The 16890-nt window shown below is 34.7% G+C and overlaps 3 protein-coding genes across 6 annotated transcripts; 1 reads left to right on the top strand and 2 right to left on the bottom strand.

Moving 5' to 3' along the window:
• Positions 1 to 331: 331 nt before the first annotated feature.
• On the top strand, positions 332 to 4141 carry LOC110627397 (F-box protein At1g70590). The gene is made up of 5 exons (XM_021773688.2): positions 332 to 1021; positions 2338 to 2471; positions 2718 to 2900; positions 3350 to 3534; positions 3851 to 4141. The coding sequence occupies exons 1-5, from the start codon at positions 532 to 534 to the stop codon at positions 3909 to 3911; spliced, it is 1053 nt and encodes a 350-aa protein (XP_021629380.1). The 5' UTR covers positions 332 to 531; the 3' UTR covers positions 3912 to 4141.
• A 1692-nt stretch (positions 4142 to 5833) lies between these two features.
• Positions 5834 to 9125, bottom strand: LOC110628927. 3 transcript variants are annotated; one of them, XR_002490139.2, is made up of 3 exons: positions 6815 to 9125; positions 6384 to 6474; positions 5834 to 6184 (listed from the first exon to the last, which is right to left on the bottom strand). XR_002490139.2 is itself a non-coding variant. In XM_021775764.2 (2 exons), the coding sequence occupies exon 1, from the start codon at positions 8675 to 8677 to the stop codon at positions 6824 to 6826; it is 1854 nt and encodes a 617-aa protein (XP_021631456.1). In that variant the 5' UTR covers positions 8678 to 9125; the 3' UTR covers positions 5834 to 6184; positions 6815 to 6823. The 3 variants fall into 3 exon arrangements, 2 of the variants coding, with proteins under 2 accessions (XP_021631456.1, XP_021631457.1); XM_021775764.2 differs by lacking the exon at positions 6384 to 6474; XM_021775765.2 differs by lacking the exon at positions 6384 to 6474 and having other exon boundaries at positions 5834 to 6047.
• Positions 9126 to 9265: 140 nt separating this feature from the next.
• Positions 9266 to 15799, bottom strand: LOC110628926 (copper methylamine oxidase). 2 transcript variants are annotated; one of them, XM_021775762.2, is made up of 13 exons: positions 15514 to 15798; positions 15146 to 15358; positions 14698 to 14807; positions 14047 to 14352; positions 13050 to 13162; positions 12629 to 12959; positions 12328 to 12543; positions 11983 to 12219; positions 11493 to 11678; positions 10828 to 10968; positions 10306 to 10574; positions 10051 to 10132; positions 9266 to 9843 (listed from the first exon to the last, which is right to left on the bottom strand). In XM_021775762.2, the coding sequence occupies exons 2-13, from the start codon at positions 15213 to 15215 to the stop codon at positions 9721 to 9723; spliced, it is 2184 nt and encodes a 727-aa protein (XP_021631454.1). In that variant the 5' UTR covers positions 15216 to 15358; positions 15514 to 15798; the 3' UTR covers positions 9266 to 9720. The 2 variants fall into 2 exon arrangements, with proteins under 2 accessions (XP_021631454.1, XP_021631453.1); XM_021775761.2 differs by having other exon boundaries at positions 15146 to 15799.
• Positions 15800 to 16890: the final 1091 nt, after the last annotated feature.

Raw genomic sequence — 16890 nt, 5'->3', positions numbered from 1 at the left:
TAATTAATTTTTAAATTAATTTTAATTATTAAATAATTCATTATTTAATTTTTATAATTTTTAAAAATTTACTATTTTATGTTTTAAATTTTTAAAAGAATTATTACTTAATTTTTTATATTTAAAATATTTTAAAATTTTTATAATATTAAAGTTTAAAATTTAATGTATCGATTAATTAATAAAATTTTTAAAATATTAAAACGTTTTAAAATAGATAGAACGAGGGACTAAACAGTAAATTTAACTATTATAGTGAAAAGTTTCCCATATTTTCATGGGACTCTGCCGACTTGCGAGTCGTCCGTTGCAAACTAGCAATCTGACCAAACCGACGTCAGGTGGGATATCTGACGGTGGGCCACCATGTTTACCGACCACTTGGCTTACGTGTCGAGATCTAAGTATAGTTTTCCGTGATTCATAATATCCAACCGCAACTCTCGCTGTTGTTTCCTTTCCTCCACGACTCGTGTGTCACTTCACTCCCTCCCTTCTCTTCCCTTCACCTCAGAAAGCAAGTATACGGAGATGAAGCAAATTACATGGCCTGATGCCTCTCGATTCAAATCTCTTCCTTTACCCAACATCAAATCCACAAAAGAAACCGGCGCTTCAATCCTTTCTACATCAACAAAATCTTCCAACGCTGGCGATTTTTCGGCGCTTCCTTTTGATATTTTAACTAAAATCGCTGCTTCCTTCACCTCGCCTGACATCCAAGCAGCGTCTCTGGTGTGCCGGTCGTGGAGGGATGCTCTTCGGCCTTTGAGAGAGGCCATGATATTTTTAAGATGGGGCAAGCGATTTAAGCACGGCCAAGGCGTGCGTCGGAATTTGGTGAAGGCTCTCGACTCGTTTTTGAAAGGCGCGTCTCGTGGCTCTACCCTGGCCATGGTCGATGCTGGGCTCGTTTGCTGGGAAATGGGTCGGAAAGAGAAGGCGATTGCCTTGTATTGCAAAGCCGCGGAGCTTGGGGATCCTGCAGGCCAGTGTAATTTGGGAATTTCTTACTTGCAAGGTAGGCTTTTTTTTCTTTTTTTGGAGTTCTTATTTTTTCAACCTTTCCCTTTCTAGGTCGTCTTTCTTTCCATTTGATAATTAAGCTTTGTTATATTGTAGTGGTAGTGAATGGGATTTCATGCAAGCCTGTATCGTTGACGAATTCACATGTGGCCCCTGACATTTTTTACCTAATTTTGCTTCGGATAAAAATCTGTATTCAATATTTATATTTTTAATTCATATAATTTTAAATATATTATTTAGTATTCATAAATTTAAATATCTATATTATTTATTTTTTTATTAAAAGTTTAAATAAATTCATTAATATTTTTTAATAAATTACTAAATAACTTAATTTTATAAAATATTAAGATATTTCTATTCGATTAATTTTGATATAAAGATAAATAAGTAAATTTCTAAAAATTCAGAACTTGATAGTCATTCTATCATAAATAAAATCACAAAAATTTACTTTTAATCTTTAATATTTCAATTTTAAGTATATTAACATTTTTTCTTTTCAAAAATATTTATAAGATAAGTTATTTATATTTATATTTATTTTTTTACAATATTTTTTAATAATAATTAATAATAGTTATGTTCATTTATTTTTTATTTATACGATTAAAATTATATATTAAATTATTTAAATTTATAAAAAAGTAAAATTTAAATTTTTAGAAAAAAAATATCGATGGTTAGATTGTTTAATATTTTCATAAATTATTTAGATATAAAAAAATAAATTTTTAAAAAATGAGTTTAATAAATTATGAATTAGATTAACTTTTTTTATAAATAAATCATAAATATAGATAAAATTAAATAGTATTTATGTGAGTAATAAGCTAAACTATTCAAACTAAAAAAAATTAAATAAAAAGATTCATTCAACTTGTAAAATTTTATCTATATAAATTTTCTCTATTTATTTTGATTCTCAACTTAAAAATTTTGTCTTTATTATCTATATTAATAAAAAAAATTTTCTAAAATGAATAAAATTAAAGGTTTTACTGAAAAAAAGAAATTAACCCTGACTTAAATTTTTGGATCCATCACCGGCGTGTATAGTGCTGATAATAAATTAATCAAAGGAGTTTTTGCAACATTTTGTAGTTTGTTGGCTCTCATTTTAGCAGCCTGGCTTATATATATATATTAGATTACAAGTGGTAATGAGCTTGTCTTTAGGTGATGAGCTCTGTTAATTATTATATGATCAATGAAAATTTAGCCATCAATGACGAAAATGTGGTGAAGGAAGAGTGGTAGCCTGAATGGCGTTTGGGCAAATGCTTATGAATATTTTGATGTTTGCAGCTGAACCCCCAAAACAGAAGGAGGCCATGAAATGGTTGTCACAAGCAGCCATTGCTGGGCATGTTCGTGCACAATACCAACTTGCACTTTGTCTGCATCAAGGTCTTGGGGTGGATCATAATCTACAGGAGGCAGTATGCGCACTTTCCTTATATTTTCTAAATTGTAATTTATACTTGTGATCATCAGGGTCATGCTATAGCATTAAGTCTGGTTCTTATATTTGATTATTCATGACAAAGTGTTGGAGCTTCTTAATGACATTTTTCTGGTAATTTTCTATGGAAAATCTTCTTATTCTTCTGTTTGGAAGGGGCTGGTGTTGGTTACAGAATTGATGGTATGCTTCTCGCTTGACTGTTAGCTTTTGCCTAATGCAGGCTAAATGGTATCTGAAAGCAGCTTCTGGTGGCTATGTACGTGCAATGTACAATGTGGCACTGTGCTACTCAGTTGGGGAAGGTTTGTCGGTGAATCGTCAACAAGCAAGGAAATGGATGAAACGGGCTGCTGATCGTGGCCACAGTAAAGCACAATTTGAACATGGACGTGGCCTTTTCTCTGTATGTAGAATATCCATTTACCATTACTACTTGAAAATTATTGGAAATGCGGGCCATGAAGTATATTAATTTAATTTGAGGCTGAAGTACAGAGAATTATGAATGATTAAATTGAGGTGCCAATGGAATATAAGATCATGGAGGGGAGACAACAGTGGACTAGGAGGATAAGATTTGGAGAGCAAAATGACCACAACTTTGATTCATACATTCTCTTTTTGTTCTCTCTAAAGTCTAAATAGCTTATTCCTAAACATGTGGTATATATATTGGCGGTGCATTGGTAAAGCTCTAGATTTTAATAGCTTTTACGGGTTGAAGGGAGTGTGAAGTGGTATCTATCGTTCACTGCTTGTTTGTGCTTTAAATGAAAGGTTTTTATTAGACTTTGGCTCAATACTTTTTGGGGTTCATCTTTGATGGAGGTTTTGATATAAAACTTTGGGCAGGAAGGAGAGATGATGAAAGCTGTAGTTTACCTGGAACTTGCTACTCGTTCAGGTGAAGCAGCAGCTGCTCATGTCAAGAATATAATTCTCCAACAAATCTCAACAACTACACGTAATCATGTTATGGTTCTTGCTGATAGCCACTGCGCTCTCTCTTCATCTCACCGAGTTCTTCAAAATCAAAGGTTTGTAAATTGTCAAATGATAACCCACTTTCTTTGACATGCACATGTTGGGGGATCAACAGTGAATTGCAGGATTTCCCTCTAGTTCTTTAACAATGAATTTCAGTCTTTGATTATGAACTTCACCCTCTAATGTCTTGGCTGCAGCATACTAATGATAAGTCAAAATTTGGAATATATGCATTTCCATTAACTATCCAATTCTGTTTTGCTTATTGAGGGTAGTGTAGCAACCATTCTTAAGTTAGATTATTCCTTGTTGGTAATTGCTCTGTTTATAAGATCCCTTTCTAAAATCAACTATTTTCATGATCAGGTTATTGCAGGGTAGCTTGGCTGGTAGACAATCAAGTTATAAGAATCAACAGGCCAAATAATTTTTTGAAGACTTGAAAATTTTCCATCATTGACAGGAATATAGTGGAAAAGTTGATAAATCTCTCTCTCTCTCTCTCTAACTTGTGTGGGAAGGATTGATTTACACATGATGTTTATAGTGGATATATCTAATATCCTGTAATGGGGTTTTGTAGTTGATGAATAAGGTTTGTTTTTGTGGGTTGTTAATAGATGTATATTTGATATATTATATGGGTTGTTTTCTTTATCAGGTTCTTCAAAGAGCAGAAAGTTGTTTGTTTTTAGTTCTCAGCCTATTCATCCCATGGAAATGTGGAATCAAATCCCTGCCACGTAACAATTTACCAATTCAATCACTTTGGCAAACGCAATAACTAGCCAACTTGATGATAAAATTAGGGGCCTGCCTTATTGTGAATTTTAATTATTTTTACAAAGGTTAATTTAATTTTTTAGTTCAGCGTTTCTTTTTCTTTGAAAAAAAAAATTTTTTTTAGTTATTACCTGTAATTTGATTATCGAACTATTATAATTTTGTTAATAATAATTAATTATATTATTAAAAAGGATAATAGTAAAAAAGTGTTAAATTTAGAGATTATTAGTCACATTATAAAAAATAAAAGTTTACGGTTTGAGTTTTTTTTTTTTTATTTCCCTTAAAATTGTAAATTTTTATATCTTTTTTGACTCTTTATTTAAAAAATAACTTTATTATTATATTTATTTTTAAAACTCGTAGCACTCATAAAATAAGATATTAATGAAGAAGAAATGTTTTACATTTGAATTAAAATTTACATTAATATCTTTTTTTTTCTTTGCTCTTTCCTTTTCAAAGTAAGAAAGAAATGCATATCCTTCTTTTTTCAAGCTATTAAAAATTAAAATACTTTTTATTTTAATTCAAATATAAAATTATAAAAGTATAGATTTTTATTATTAACATTTTCAGGATATTTATTAATAATGAAATATAATTAGTTTAAATTTCAAATTTCAAATTTTCATTTTATTAAAAAAAAAGAAATAGAGGAAATCAGAAAATTTTTTTCTTTATTTTTCTAATTTTTATTTAGATAAAAAAATAAAAGCCATAATAAAATTTTATTTTATTGTAAACATATAAAAAATAAAGTAAAAAAAAATATAATAAATCTACATTAAGAAAAAAAAAAAAGGGTTAATTTAAATTTTCATGATTATATTTTTTTCTATAAATTATATCTTAGGAGTGGTTAACAGCGGCTGCTTACAATAAAATATAATTATTAAAAAAATAGAATATAATTATTAAAATTGATAAAAGTTGAGATTTTTTAATATTATTTCTTATTAAAAATATATCATATTTATTATTTTTTATACATAAAATGATTATCGCTATATTTTTGTTAATTAATAATATAAACTATATATTATAGTTTTTAATTACTTTAATTGACTGATAACTAATGATTCTTTTAGTTTTATTACGAATTTTTCCCCATAATTTTAATTTGATTTAATTATTATTTTAAAAGTCATAGAAAATTTCAGTTAAGGATGAGAATTTTCTTAAAATTTGACTAATTAAACTATCCGGTTTATACACTCACCGACTAGTCTGCTGGTAAAGAGATCTCCGGTTCTACTCCTCCAATTCTCAATTCCCAATTCACAATTACCAATTTCCAATTCAAAAAAAAAACTACCCGGTTTACTGCCTTAATTTAGAAAACAAATCAAAACGCTCAAGCAGAACAGATTGAATATTTTCATTCTCAATTCTGTTTAAAGAATTGTCCTACCCTATTCATCCAATAAAAATTGTAAAAACACCTGAAAAGGCCAACCTGGTCTTTTTAATTTTTGTTTCCAACTTTGTCAATCTGTTCTCAGGGCCATTCTTTTTCTTTTTTAGTACAGCAAAGCATGAGAAAGAAAAAGAGAGAAATAATTTGGCAATGCACAGGTTTTTATAGATATCGACTCCCATAGAAACCCACCCTTAAGCAGATTATCCTCTGCCAATTGCATTCAACCCATCGCAGAAAACCAAGACAAAGCAAAAGAAAGAAAAAATGGCGAGAAGCAAACTACCAATATTGTGCTTGTCATGTTTGTATGCGCTGAGGTTGGAGAAGCATGGAACTGGCCGTGGGAAGCCTCTTCTGCGCGTGTGAAAATCAATAAAACTTGTTATAATCAGTGCCATACAAAGTGCACGTCGTCTCATGGATCTACCCAGAGTGAAAGATGCAGGGAGGCCTACATGTCAATGTATCCACAACTACGATGCTTCAGACTTCTACAGATAAGATACGAGGACCACATCAATGAGGATAATTGAAGAAAGGGTTAGCGGATAAGCATTATGTTTTGTTGCTTGAGTTATTTTCTTTTTCTTCTTTTTTTTTTTTTCCCAATCCGCTGATATGTTTTGTGAAATGTAAGATGTCTTTCAGAGAAAAACAAGATCTTTGCCAAAAACAGCGTGCACAAGATACCTGATTGTCAATGTCTAGCACTTGCAGAGAATGGGCTAATTAATTGTCTCAAACATGCAAAATCAGAATAAATCCAATAATGATCAAGTCCCTTGCAACAAATAAAGAAGGAAAGAAAACAATGAATGAGAGGTCTCCAGCTCAACCTGGGAAAGCTCGATAGGAATTAAATAATAAGTTGAAGCGAAGAATCAAGGAAAGGAGAATGGTTAAATTTGATTTATGTTAATTGAAAACCAAACCAACTAACAAATTTTACCATCAATGCTTCCCAGAAAACTCTATTTTGTTTGAACTATCAATTACACTTTTTAAACCATATGAACCCAATTACGTATTTCTGTACGCCTTGTTTTTAGAATGCTGAGCAACAAAATAATCCCAACCAGAAAAAGAAAGAAAGAAAGAAAGAAATGGGTGCTCCAACTTACAATGAGGTGTCAAGGCACAAATGAAAATCTTTGAGAATGGGCGCTGGTGTGATAGAGATTGATATGGTAAATAGCCTTGGACACCAACTCTCTCAATTCAGGATGTTGAGCAACCACCGTCCGATCTGCCTCCTCAAGGGCAGTCAACACCCTACCTTGTTCCAGAGCCTCATGGTTTCCAGCATGTAATACAAGATAGCAAAGGAGAATCAATCCCTGCAACTGTGCCCTTTCATTCCCTCTCAGCAATCTCAGCAATCTCATCAAATGTGGTACACCATTGAACTCCACTATTGCCTTCGAATGTGCAGCACGCAGAAAATTCTCTGGACAAGTGAACTTTCCCAGTGCAATGGCAGCTTCTGTTGTCACTTCTTGGATCCTACTTTTATTAAGCTGGGCAACTAATGGACCAATAACTCGAGTATCTCTAGCAGGAAATGTCCTAGCCAATGAACCAATCGATATTATGGCAGGAATTTGCAATTTCGGACTGTCCGATTCTTTGATCACCTTCAAGAGCTGATCAACAACTGCCTTGGCAGCTGGGGAATTAGTCTTAAAAGCTGCACGTCTAAGGTCAGCATTAGATTCAGCCGCCGCAGCTATCTCCTTTATAGTCATCAAGCAATTAAATTTCAATTTTCCTTCTCCCTTCTCAACCAACTTCGCCAAACAAAGCAATCCTTTAGTCTCTGTTATCCTCTTACTATTCGAGACACTTCCCCTAGCAAGCATCCACAAAGCCTCTGCACAACTAATTTTCAACTTAAGCTTCACTTCAGGCTTCTCGTTTTCCCTCTCTTTCCTATTTCCTCCCCTAGTACTCCCCTCTGAATGAAAACTCGAAAACGAAGTCATATATGGTCTATACTGGTTGTTATTCTTCGACCCATTATTCGAAAATTTTTCCATTTCTTTCTTAATCTGAACAATAGAATGAATACTGTGCTTATCCAGTTGAACCCTTTGGTCATCGGAGAAAGTCTCGAAGGACAGCAGCGAGACAAGCGGTCGAATTGCATTCTCTCTCGCGAAATCATTCTGCGCAACGGAATCATGCTCTGCCATCTTTGCCACCAAACTGGCCGTGAGAGTCTGAACCCTCATTGGAGAATCCGCCAGAACCTTGGCAACAATTGGAACCCCTTGTTCATTCACAATAGTCGTTACCCTCTCCTGATCATTAGCCAAGTAAAGAAGTGCGGTGGCACCCGCAATTTGGGCCTCCGGCGAAGCAGTCTCCTGTAAAAGCTTCAACAGCTGCGGAACGCCACCTTCCTCCACTATAATTTGCTTGTTTCGATCATTATCCTGGGCAAGCTGTTCAAGTTGATTAGCTGCTTCGATTTTTTCATGGAATGGACGGAGATGAATAGAAGCGATAGAGGACCAAACCCAAGCGAGAATGGGATCGTTACTAGCAATTGGCGGAAGAGAAAGATCAATACCAACATCCTCACCAGCGGCGCCACTACTGAAACCTAAGATATTCTCGAGCCATTTCACGTCACCAACAGAAACTTCAAGGAGATTTTGCACTTTCCTGAAATCAGCCGCGCCAATGATCGTGACAACCCGGCGCAAGACACTCCGACGCCTACACTTACGTACTAAGGTTAGCGCACGATCGAGATTTTTGAAAACCTCAGCGCCAATCCGACGAACAGGGCGCTCATACAACGATTGAGCAGAGCAGGTGAAGCGTACAAGAAACCGCAGCTTCGCAGCGAGAATATCAGCGTAATTGCCTATGCTAGTACATTCTACCTGAAAAGAGTCGGCCTCCTCAACGGCGGAACGTAGTCGCTCAGCGAGTAGGATCAGGTAGGTGAGTTCCTCCTCGATTCGCTTATCTTCCATGAACAGGTTGGGTGCGTTGATGAAGGAAATAGAAAGGTGGTTTATTGGTGTGCCTTGTTTGGATTAGGAAGGAAATGGAGGGAAAGTCATGAAGAAAAAAATCGCCGGTGCTCTAGCGTGACCTGCAAGTCCAAATTGTGAGAAGGCGGGGAAGTGGTGAGGGAGAAAATGCTGGAGCCTGGAGAGTTGCTGGGAAGCAAACACCGGAACTTCTAATGACACAGGGAAATTCGTGGACCGACTTTCCACGTCATACACACATTTCATTTAATGGGATGATTTAAAATTACAAATTAATTTTTTATTTATTTTTAGAAATCTTCAAAGAAATTTAATAAAAAAAATATAATGTATTTATAATGGAATATAGAACATAATCTAAGATTGTAAATTTACACTAGTAAATTTATAAATTCATTTGCCTTTGTGTGGAGGGCACGTCTCTATCCTCCCATCTTTCTTCATCTTTGAAATGAACTTGTTTAGGTTGGCAAAGCAGACATCATTAAAGCTTATTTAATATCTCAGACATCAAACTAAACTAATTTATGAATGGAATCAAATAAGATGACTACAACCCGACAAAAGTTCTTCAAACCCAACTTTTTTTTTCTCTTTAAAAAAAAGAAAGAAAGAAAGCAAATACACACACGAACAAATCCGCCAGCTAAACTGGATCATTGTTACATGTAAAATTTCAAGTATCTTGTTCTGTTATGATGTCACATCCACAACCAAGCTGGATTCCAGTCATTTAGAATCTTAAACAAACTCCGCCGGCAGCAGCAGAATGCATTCCCCTCATGCGAAGCATCTATCTGGGGACATGACATAACTCATACAGGTACATCAATAGAAAGACATTTGGCCATAACAGCACAAATGTACATTATTAGGAGAGTTACAAAACCAAGACAACAGAGTTTGGACGTGTGACCACAACAAAGGAGATATTCCAAATAATATAGTACTTAGAATAATCAAATAGCCTTTGCTGGAAGTTGGGACAACAATGTCGCTTCCATTATTCAAGGACGAGGACATTAGAGCTTAGCCAATAGTCCATTCTGAATAGGCTTTGCTGTTATTCCATTATCCTTGAGATCCAAATCGCTTGAACTTGGAGGAACGTCCACAGCCGGTGAGCAGTTAAAAAATCCATGTGGCTGCATCACAAACATCATATAAATAACAGGGTTATAATTCAGCATTATTACTTTCATTCGTTTTCATTTGGTTACTGTTGCGTGATTTTAAGAACACCTGTTTTAACCACGAGTTGTAGACCTATCAGAATAAGGTGCTAAAGTAATGCTTGAAAATTAGATTTATTAACAAGAACCTAACAAATTTGTAAAATTTAAGTAATATACCATCAGCATAAAACCAATGCGGTCCACTGGCATGACAGGCCAGTCTTCCAGTCGAGGAATGTGTGTCACTCCAAATACATACCTGAAATAAATCGATACAAATGATTACTACATACACAAGGATATTCCACAGCTTCAAACTGACTGGCCTTTTTTTCACATATAGCCCACTATAAACCGATGGGAAAATGATTAAAATATCAAAATCATCTCCCCTATCTCACTAATATTAAAAAATGAGGAAGAAGAACTCACCATAGAACTATGTTAGTTTCTTCAAGTGATCGATTTTGCTTCACCCAAGTAGCCAATCCCTCTCCAACACGAGGATTTTGATTGGGAAACTCTCCTCCAGGATACATCTCATCACGTGCATAAGGTGTTACCCAAAGATTATGTTTCAAGAAAGCAGCTCTTCTTAAGAATTTTGCCTCTGAACCAGCTAATGGTAAACAATTTGAACCAGGTACTAACTTATAACCTGTAAGTTGCCCAGTCCGGTTGACAGTTCGTGTATTTCTGATCTGAAAAATGAAATGGGCAATTCAAAATAGATAATTGCCATTTATCCCAAAAGAGGAAAAGAAATGTGAAAAGGCAATAACAAACAAAATATTTGTACAAACTACGCCTGACATTCCAGGAACATGTACAGAGAAAAAGCTTTCTCATATTTGCTACTACAATGTGCGTAGTACAGGGAACGCCAAAAAGATGCAAAACTATATCATAAGACTACACATATAATGGTAAGAAATATTACAGACAAGTACATACAATCCAATGGCGAGCAGTTAATGGATTGCAGTCACGCATTGCTTGCAATTCAGATCTAAGCAATTCCTCTTCAGCATAGAATGCATTATTATGCACATTATCCTTTCCTGGTTCTTCAACTTTAACATTCACCTCGACAACCTATAAGAAAATGAAAATAGAAATCCCTTAGTAGATAGATGCATAGTACACCCAGTAAAAGAATGCTCTGATCTTTAGATAAGAAGAGATATCCCGCCATCTAAAGAAAACCTGCAGACCTTTCAGTAGATCAGGGACCTCAACTTACACAGAAACATGCACACAGCAAAATCCATTAACCAACAGAAAACATGGGTTAGCATCTAAGGGCCACAAGGTATCTTGAGTTTACCCTACAGCAACAGGGCATTATCCCTCTCAAACTAGTCTGAGAGAAAATTCATTAAGGTAATGACACTTCCAGAAAGGTTCAAACCACCCACATAATCCTTCGTGAAGCACAATAAGTGGGCCCATCTTGAGAGTCTGCGTGTGTATATGTGTGTGTTATAACAAAAGGGGATTATAGAACTAAACTCTAAAGAGAAACAAGAAAGCTAGTCATAAAAAGGAAAGAAGGAAAATAGAAGGATGTAACTAATGGTAAAAGCCATTACAACAATATCATACTATAGTGAGCACACCTGATTGAATGTTTCACCAGGCTTACAATCAACTGCCATATCCATACGTGCCACAAAGAAGTGTTGATGGACAGGTGCATATAACCCAGGAGCAATTGTAGTACCATATTTTCGAACTTCCCCAGGTTGCAGTGCTCCTAAGCTAAGAATTCCAGTGAGTTTAACCTCAGCTTCAATTTTCCCATCCTAAAGCAAGCAAAAATATCTTTAAAATATTAATAAGAACTCGTTCTCACAACTTCACACCAAAAGCTAAAGAAAAAGTAACTGTAAAACGAGTTGACACTCTAGCAATGAAAACTATATGAATATCCTTGTGCAGCAATGACCTCATTTTGATATCAAGAGGGCAGCCGTGCTTCACTAAAAAAGCTTTGCATGAATTCAATAAGAGAAATTAATTGGTTAGAAAAGATACTGGGCTGTCAAAACAATTTACATAAACCAAGAAGAGAAACCCCAGATGAATTCAAGTCAGACACTCACTTGCCTGATAAAAATGCCAGAAAAATCCATACTCGTAATTAGCCACAGTGCATATAAAAGAAACTGACAGCCTTCTAGAACGCCGGACTTCTGCTAATCCTGTTCTCCAATCCTGATGCTTCCATAAGATTCCATGATCCTCTTCATGTAAACAAACACAATTCTCAATTGTTTCAACACCTCCAGTGAAATTTGTAAAGTGTGCATCAAAGTACTTGATGAAGCCCAAGCAATCACAATTCTGCAGCATAATGGTTGTGTAATTACTTGGTATCTTCAAGTCAATAAGACAGGTAGATATACATGATTCTATAACTAAGAAAAAAGAGAGAGAGAGAGAGAGCCTCACCTTCTTAAGAGAATGTGCATTTTTACCTAATCCATCTTCCCCTGCATCAAATGCATTTTTCCTATAATGCGGGTCATTTGGATCTCCATAGGGAACCACCATCTCAACAAAACTTAACCTGTGGGCTACAGGCCTCCGACCTCGACTGCCATCAACATATGCAACAGAATAGATAACTAAACCCTCCCTGGGCGTGAAACCAATACGGAAATTCCACTGCCAAGCAAGACAAAATCAATAATAAACATGGAAGGTTAATATAGACCTAGTTGGTAATGCAATTGCATAAAGAAGCAAGCACCTTCTGCCACTGAACAAAGTGTCCGTTAACACGGAAGCTTGGACCTTCAGGCTGAATGATCTGTAGAGGTTTCACATCACTTCTATCAACGCCTCCTCGAGATTCACCGGCAGTGTAATTTCTTAAGGGATCAGCTGGTGGTAGGGGAACAAGTTTCCGATCATCAAATTCAATCACCACCATGTTTTGCATATCAACAAGAACGTGGATTCCTTCAACTGGACGAGCATAACCATTTTCAATAGGACAGTCACTCTCGGTTCTGCAGAAGATGAGAGGTTTAGCGAGCCTGCGGCTAGGAGCATCAGCTTCACTGTGATATCCAGCACACCTACAAGTACAACAATTGAAATGTTATGAAAGGTACAAGTGCAACCAAGCATGAAACACATTATCCGCAGATAATCAGAGTAATGCTAACCAGGGGTCCACCATCACAAGATCCATATCCTCAATACCCCTCTTTTTCATTGCCTCCTGAAATGGAGGGAAGGCTTTCACCAAAGCTTCACATTCAGCATATTCCACGGCATCCTGTAATCATAAAGCCATTTACGAAGTAATCCATGTTGGGCAATTATATGCAGAATCACTTCAAATGCACATAAGAAATAACCCAAAGAGAACTTTTCTTCTAGATAACATATTCAAATGAAACCCTCAACAAGGTTCAGATGTCAACAGACACAAATGGACAATAGTCTTCTTATTCTGAATTTTTAAGATCATAGGTTAAAAATTTTACAGATGAAGCAAATGCTCAGTTCTGTGACTCATATTTTAGAGAAAAATACTGCACACTAAAGCTCCAAGCGAAATGGGGGAGGGAGGGGTGGTTTCACACAGGGGCTGTACGAGTGAAGCTTTCCTTTTCCCATATTCCTACTTGTAAAATTAAAACTCTAGCTATTATATAAATATATACTTGTAAAGCTCCCCTTGATAGTGAAAAATGCAGATGCAGCAAACCAAGTGAAATTCTTTGTATAGTGCTTTCACCTTTTCTATGCTCATTATTCTAATTTGTCTCTCTGTGTGTGCATAAAAGGCTTGCATGGTCAATTTTTCAACAGAATATTACTTATTATAGATGATACACTCAGCTACCCAACTTCACTTTAAAGATAGTTCATCACACAATAACTGGAGAGGAAAACAAATACTAATTATTCTCTACAGACTTTCGGATCTTTTACGCAATGTATGTTTTTGGTATCTTCTTCAATTTGCTAGTTCATTAGGTCATTCTTTTTAGTCTGATTTCGACAAACAATTTTCCCTATACAAATAATCCTTAGTAACAGATTTTCCTTTCTTTCCTTTTTTTAATTATCATTGTCAGTTAGCAGTAAGTTAAGCAGTAAATATGTCAATCAACTCTATAAGCATAAAGTCCATAACAAAAGATCTTCATATACCATAGGAGGCTGAACATTTGGAACAACTTTGGATGAAATGACTTTGCCTCTGTGATGGCCACCTCGAGTTGCAGCATGTACTTCTGATAGCTCAACAACCCATATGCTTGTTTCATTTGACTTTTTATTGTAAACAATAAGTCTTGCTTTTCTGGGAGGAAGTTTGGTTGGAATTACAGGTCCACCTTTAGTTCTAGGAAGTAATGAAGGCTGGAAAGGAGGGAAGAAATACGCATCTGCCAATGCAACAACCTGCTTGTCTGGCTCCAGTAAAACGACTTCAACAAAGCGCATGCTATCTCTCACCTGAAAATAAGATAAGGCAACCACTTCATTTCTTCCATCAATAAATTTCTAAATTCTAAGGGACCAAGTACTCATACCAGCTTGAGGTATCTTTAAATTTCACAAAAATCCCATGAATCTTGAAAAATATAAACTACACAGAAATCCACCAGTAAGCTGTTATTGCTATTTAACATTAACCTACTACCAATAAACCAACAAAGCAGGTATTGAAAGTTATCTTGTGGCTTCTGTGTATTTTTCAAAGCAGAAAGATGTTTTATGCAATTTAAGGATACCTCAATAGGAAGTAAAATTTACCAAATTACAACCCAAAATTCAAGATAAATAATAGCTGTAATTAACCTCAGGAGTTGCTCCAGCTGCCCTGACAGTAGCTACTGCAACAGAAATTTCAGCAGCTGTTAAAGGGTCCAAAGGGTGGCTGGTTTGTGCCCTTGCCATCATTGTTATTCCTATCCAAGAAAATAAACAAACGCAATAAGCAAATTTCAAATATGACTAATATTATCGAAAGGTAACGCAGAAGAGAAGTCCAAGCCACATCTTGAAGTGTTGAGGTTTGGACTCCCTTCCAGAGTTGCTTTCTGTAATTCATGGGTTGACAAGAAAATAACCAGGTTAATAAGGCATAATCTTAGATAAATGTGATAAATTTAGAACACTATTGGCTTTAGCATCTGCAATAAGAAATCCGTAGGCACTCAAACAAAGCAAAAAATCCAACTACCAAAAAAATGTATAGTTAAAAAAGAGAATAAACAGAATTAGAAAGGAAGTTATTTCTTGTTACCCTTAGCAGAGTTGGTGTTAGGTGGAGAAGGATCATTTAGGGACTCAACAGGGCGGATCAGGGACGACATGGTGGCTCTCTTGTTAATCGGATCCTGTGGCGGATTAGATACAGTGGCAACGCTCCAATCATGCAAAACCTCAGTTGCTGCAGCGGCGGCAGCAGAGGAAGATTTGGTGGAAGTGCAACAAGAAGTCGTCGCCTTTTCCTGAGCTGTGGCCATTGTAAAGGGTTAGCAAGTTCACCGTATCCACCGTAGTAATTGTCACTGTAGTATTTCACTGACATACAGCAAAATTCTAATTTCTATTCTATTTTCTTAACTCTAGTATACAGAATTTCGTTTTTTTGTTTTCTCTTGATCTAACCTTTCCAGCACTTTCTCTCCCACTAACTTTCCCAGGAAAGAAGCTTTCTCAAGTGTATGCAGTGAAATAATGATGGGTTTGATTGGGATTTTATAGCTGAAGAGTGCCGGAAGTGGGTTTCTCAAGTGGAAAAATGTAGGAGAGAAAGTGGATTTGGTGGGATGAAATTTTCTTGCTTTTTTTTAGGCGAAGGAAAGAAGATACAAGCGAGAAATGGAAATTAGTATCCCCGTGTCAGAGATGCCAAACCGCCCTTTTTCTCCCTTCGACGGCCATCTCCGTGTAGCGTTGCTTTAAAAAATAATAAATAAATGGAAAATTACTGTTTTTTCCACTAAATAGAAAAACACTATTTAATCAAACACTCCTATAGAGTATTTTAACTTATCAGTAGGCGATCTAATATAAATAAAATTTAATTTTTATATTATTTATAGTTGTAAAAAAAATTAAAAAAAATAATTAAAAAAAAAAGAAGAAGATCACCACGTGCATGTGAACAAAACATGTTTTTTTTTTTTTGTAATTTTTTTTCTCAAAGCGAACAAAACATGGTTGGCGGTGGCAGCAATTATATTGAAAATGTCCAAATCAATGGAGAGCGTGAATCTTACAAGTTGAAGATTGGAACAAACCTATACATATCCCATACGTCAACTACTTAATTTAGCTAATGTGTGCATTTTTGTTTAACATCTCGAAGTTTCCCAAAACCACATTTTATTTTCAGAAATCAGCCTCTCAATCACCGATAAATTGCAAATTCTATATAAGGAGATTGTAAACTCTAACCCTTTATTTCATTTAGAATTAAAATTTTTTTAAAATTTTAATTTAATATTTTTATATTAATTTTTTATTTATAATAAAAGTAAAGTATCATTTTTTAAATATATATATATATAATTTTATAAAAGTTCATTTAAGTTTGTTCAAACTTATAAAAACTTCACTTTCATTTTGTTACCAGGGATGGAAATAAAGCAATATAGTATTTTGGTAGAAAATGTTTGCTTCATAAATCATTTCAATACAACCATTTGATGCAAATGAACTTTCTAATTTTTTCATTGCCCATTTAGTGTTTGTTTCTATGAATTTCATCATTATCATTATTGATACGGAATAATTAGTTTTAAATTTTATGATAAATTTGAATCGAGCTTAATTTTTACTTCTGATATTCGTTAGAGGTCTACGATAGTTTTTCAAAAAAAAATTTTGAAACATGAAATTTTAAAAAATATGATAACGGGAATAAACCTATCACAAAGTTCTAGGGAAAATACATCATTTAAAGGATTAATTTTATTTTTTTATTTTTTTTTTATTTTTTTTATTATTTTTCATACTATAATTTTTACTAAAATAACTATT

Source organism: Manihot esculenta, chromosome 12, assembly GCF_001659605.2.
Source record: "Manihot esculenta cultivar AM560-2 chromosome 12, M.esculenta_v8, whole genome shotgun sequence".
In the NCBI taxonomy this organism is placed as follows: domain Eukaryota; kingdom Viridiplantae; phylum Streptophyta; class Magnoliopsida; order Malpighiales; family Euphorbiaceae; genus Manihot; species Manihot esculenta.
The sequence above is the reverse complement of the archived record's forward strand: the minus strand, read 5'-3'. Positions and strand labels throughout refer to the sequence as shown.

Bases quoted from the DNA above. Each gene is read 5' to 3' on its own strand.
- LOC110628926 (XM_021775761.2), bottom strand. From the start codon at position 15,368: ATGGCCACAGCTCAGGAAAAGGCGACGACTTCTTGTTGCACTTCCACC. The intron at 12,960-13,049 runs GTTAGCATTACT...TTGTACTTGTAG, and splicing joins CTTGTGATGGTGGACCCCTG to GTGTGCTGGATATCACAGTG. The intron at 10,575-10,827 runs GTATGTACTTGT...TTCATTTTTCAG, and splicing joins TAACTGCTCGCCATTGGATT to ATCAGAAATACACGAACTGT.
- LOC110627397 (XM_021773688.2), top strand. From the start codon at position 532: ATGAAGCAAATTACATGGCCTGATGCCTCTCGATTCAAATCTCTTCCT. The intron at 2,472-2,717 runs GTATGCGCACTT...TGCCTAATGCAG, and splicing joins ATCATAATCTACAGGAGGCA to GCTAAATGGTATCTGAAAGC. The intron at 2,901-3,349 runs GTATGTAGAATA...AACTTTGGGCAG, and splicing joins ATGGACGTGGCCTTTTCTCT to GAAGGAGAGATGATGAAAGC.
- LOC110628927 (XM_021775764.2), bottom strand. From the start codon at position 8,677: ATGGAAGATAAGCGAATCGAGGAGGAACTCACCTACCTGATCCTACTC.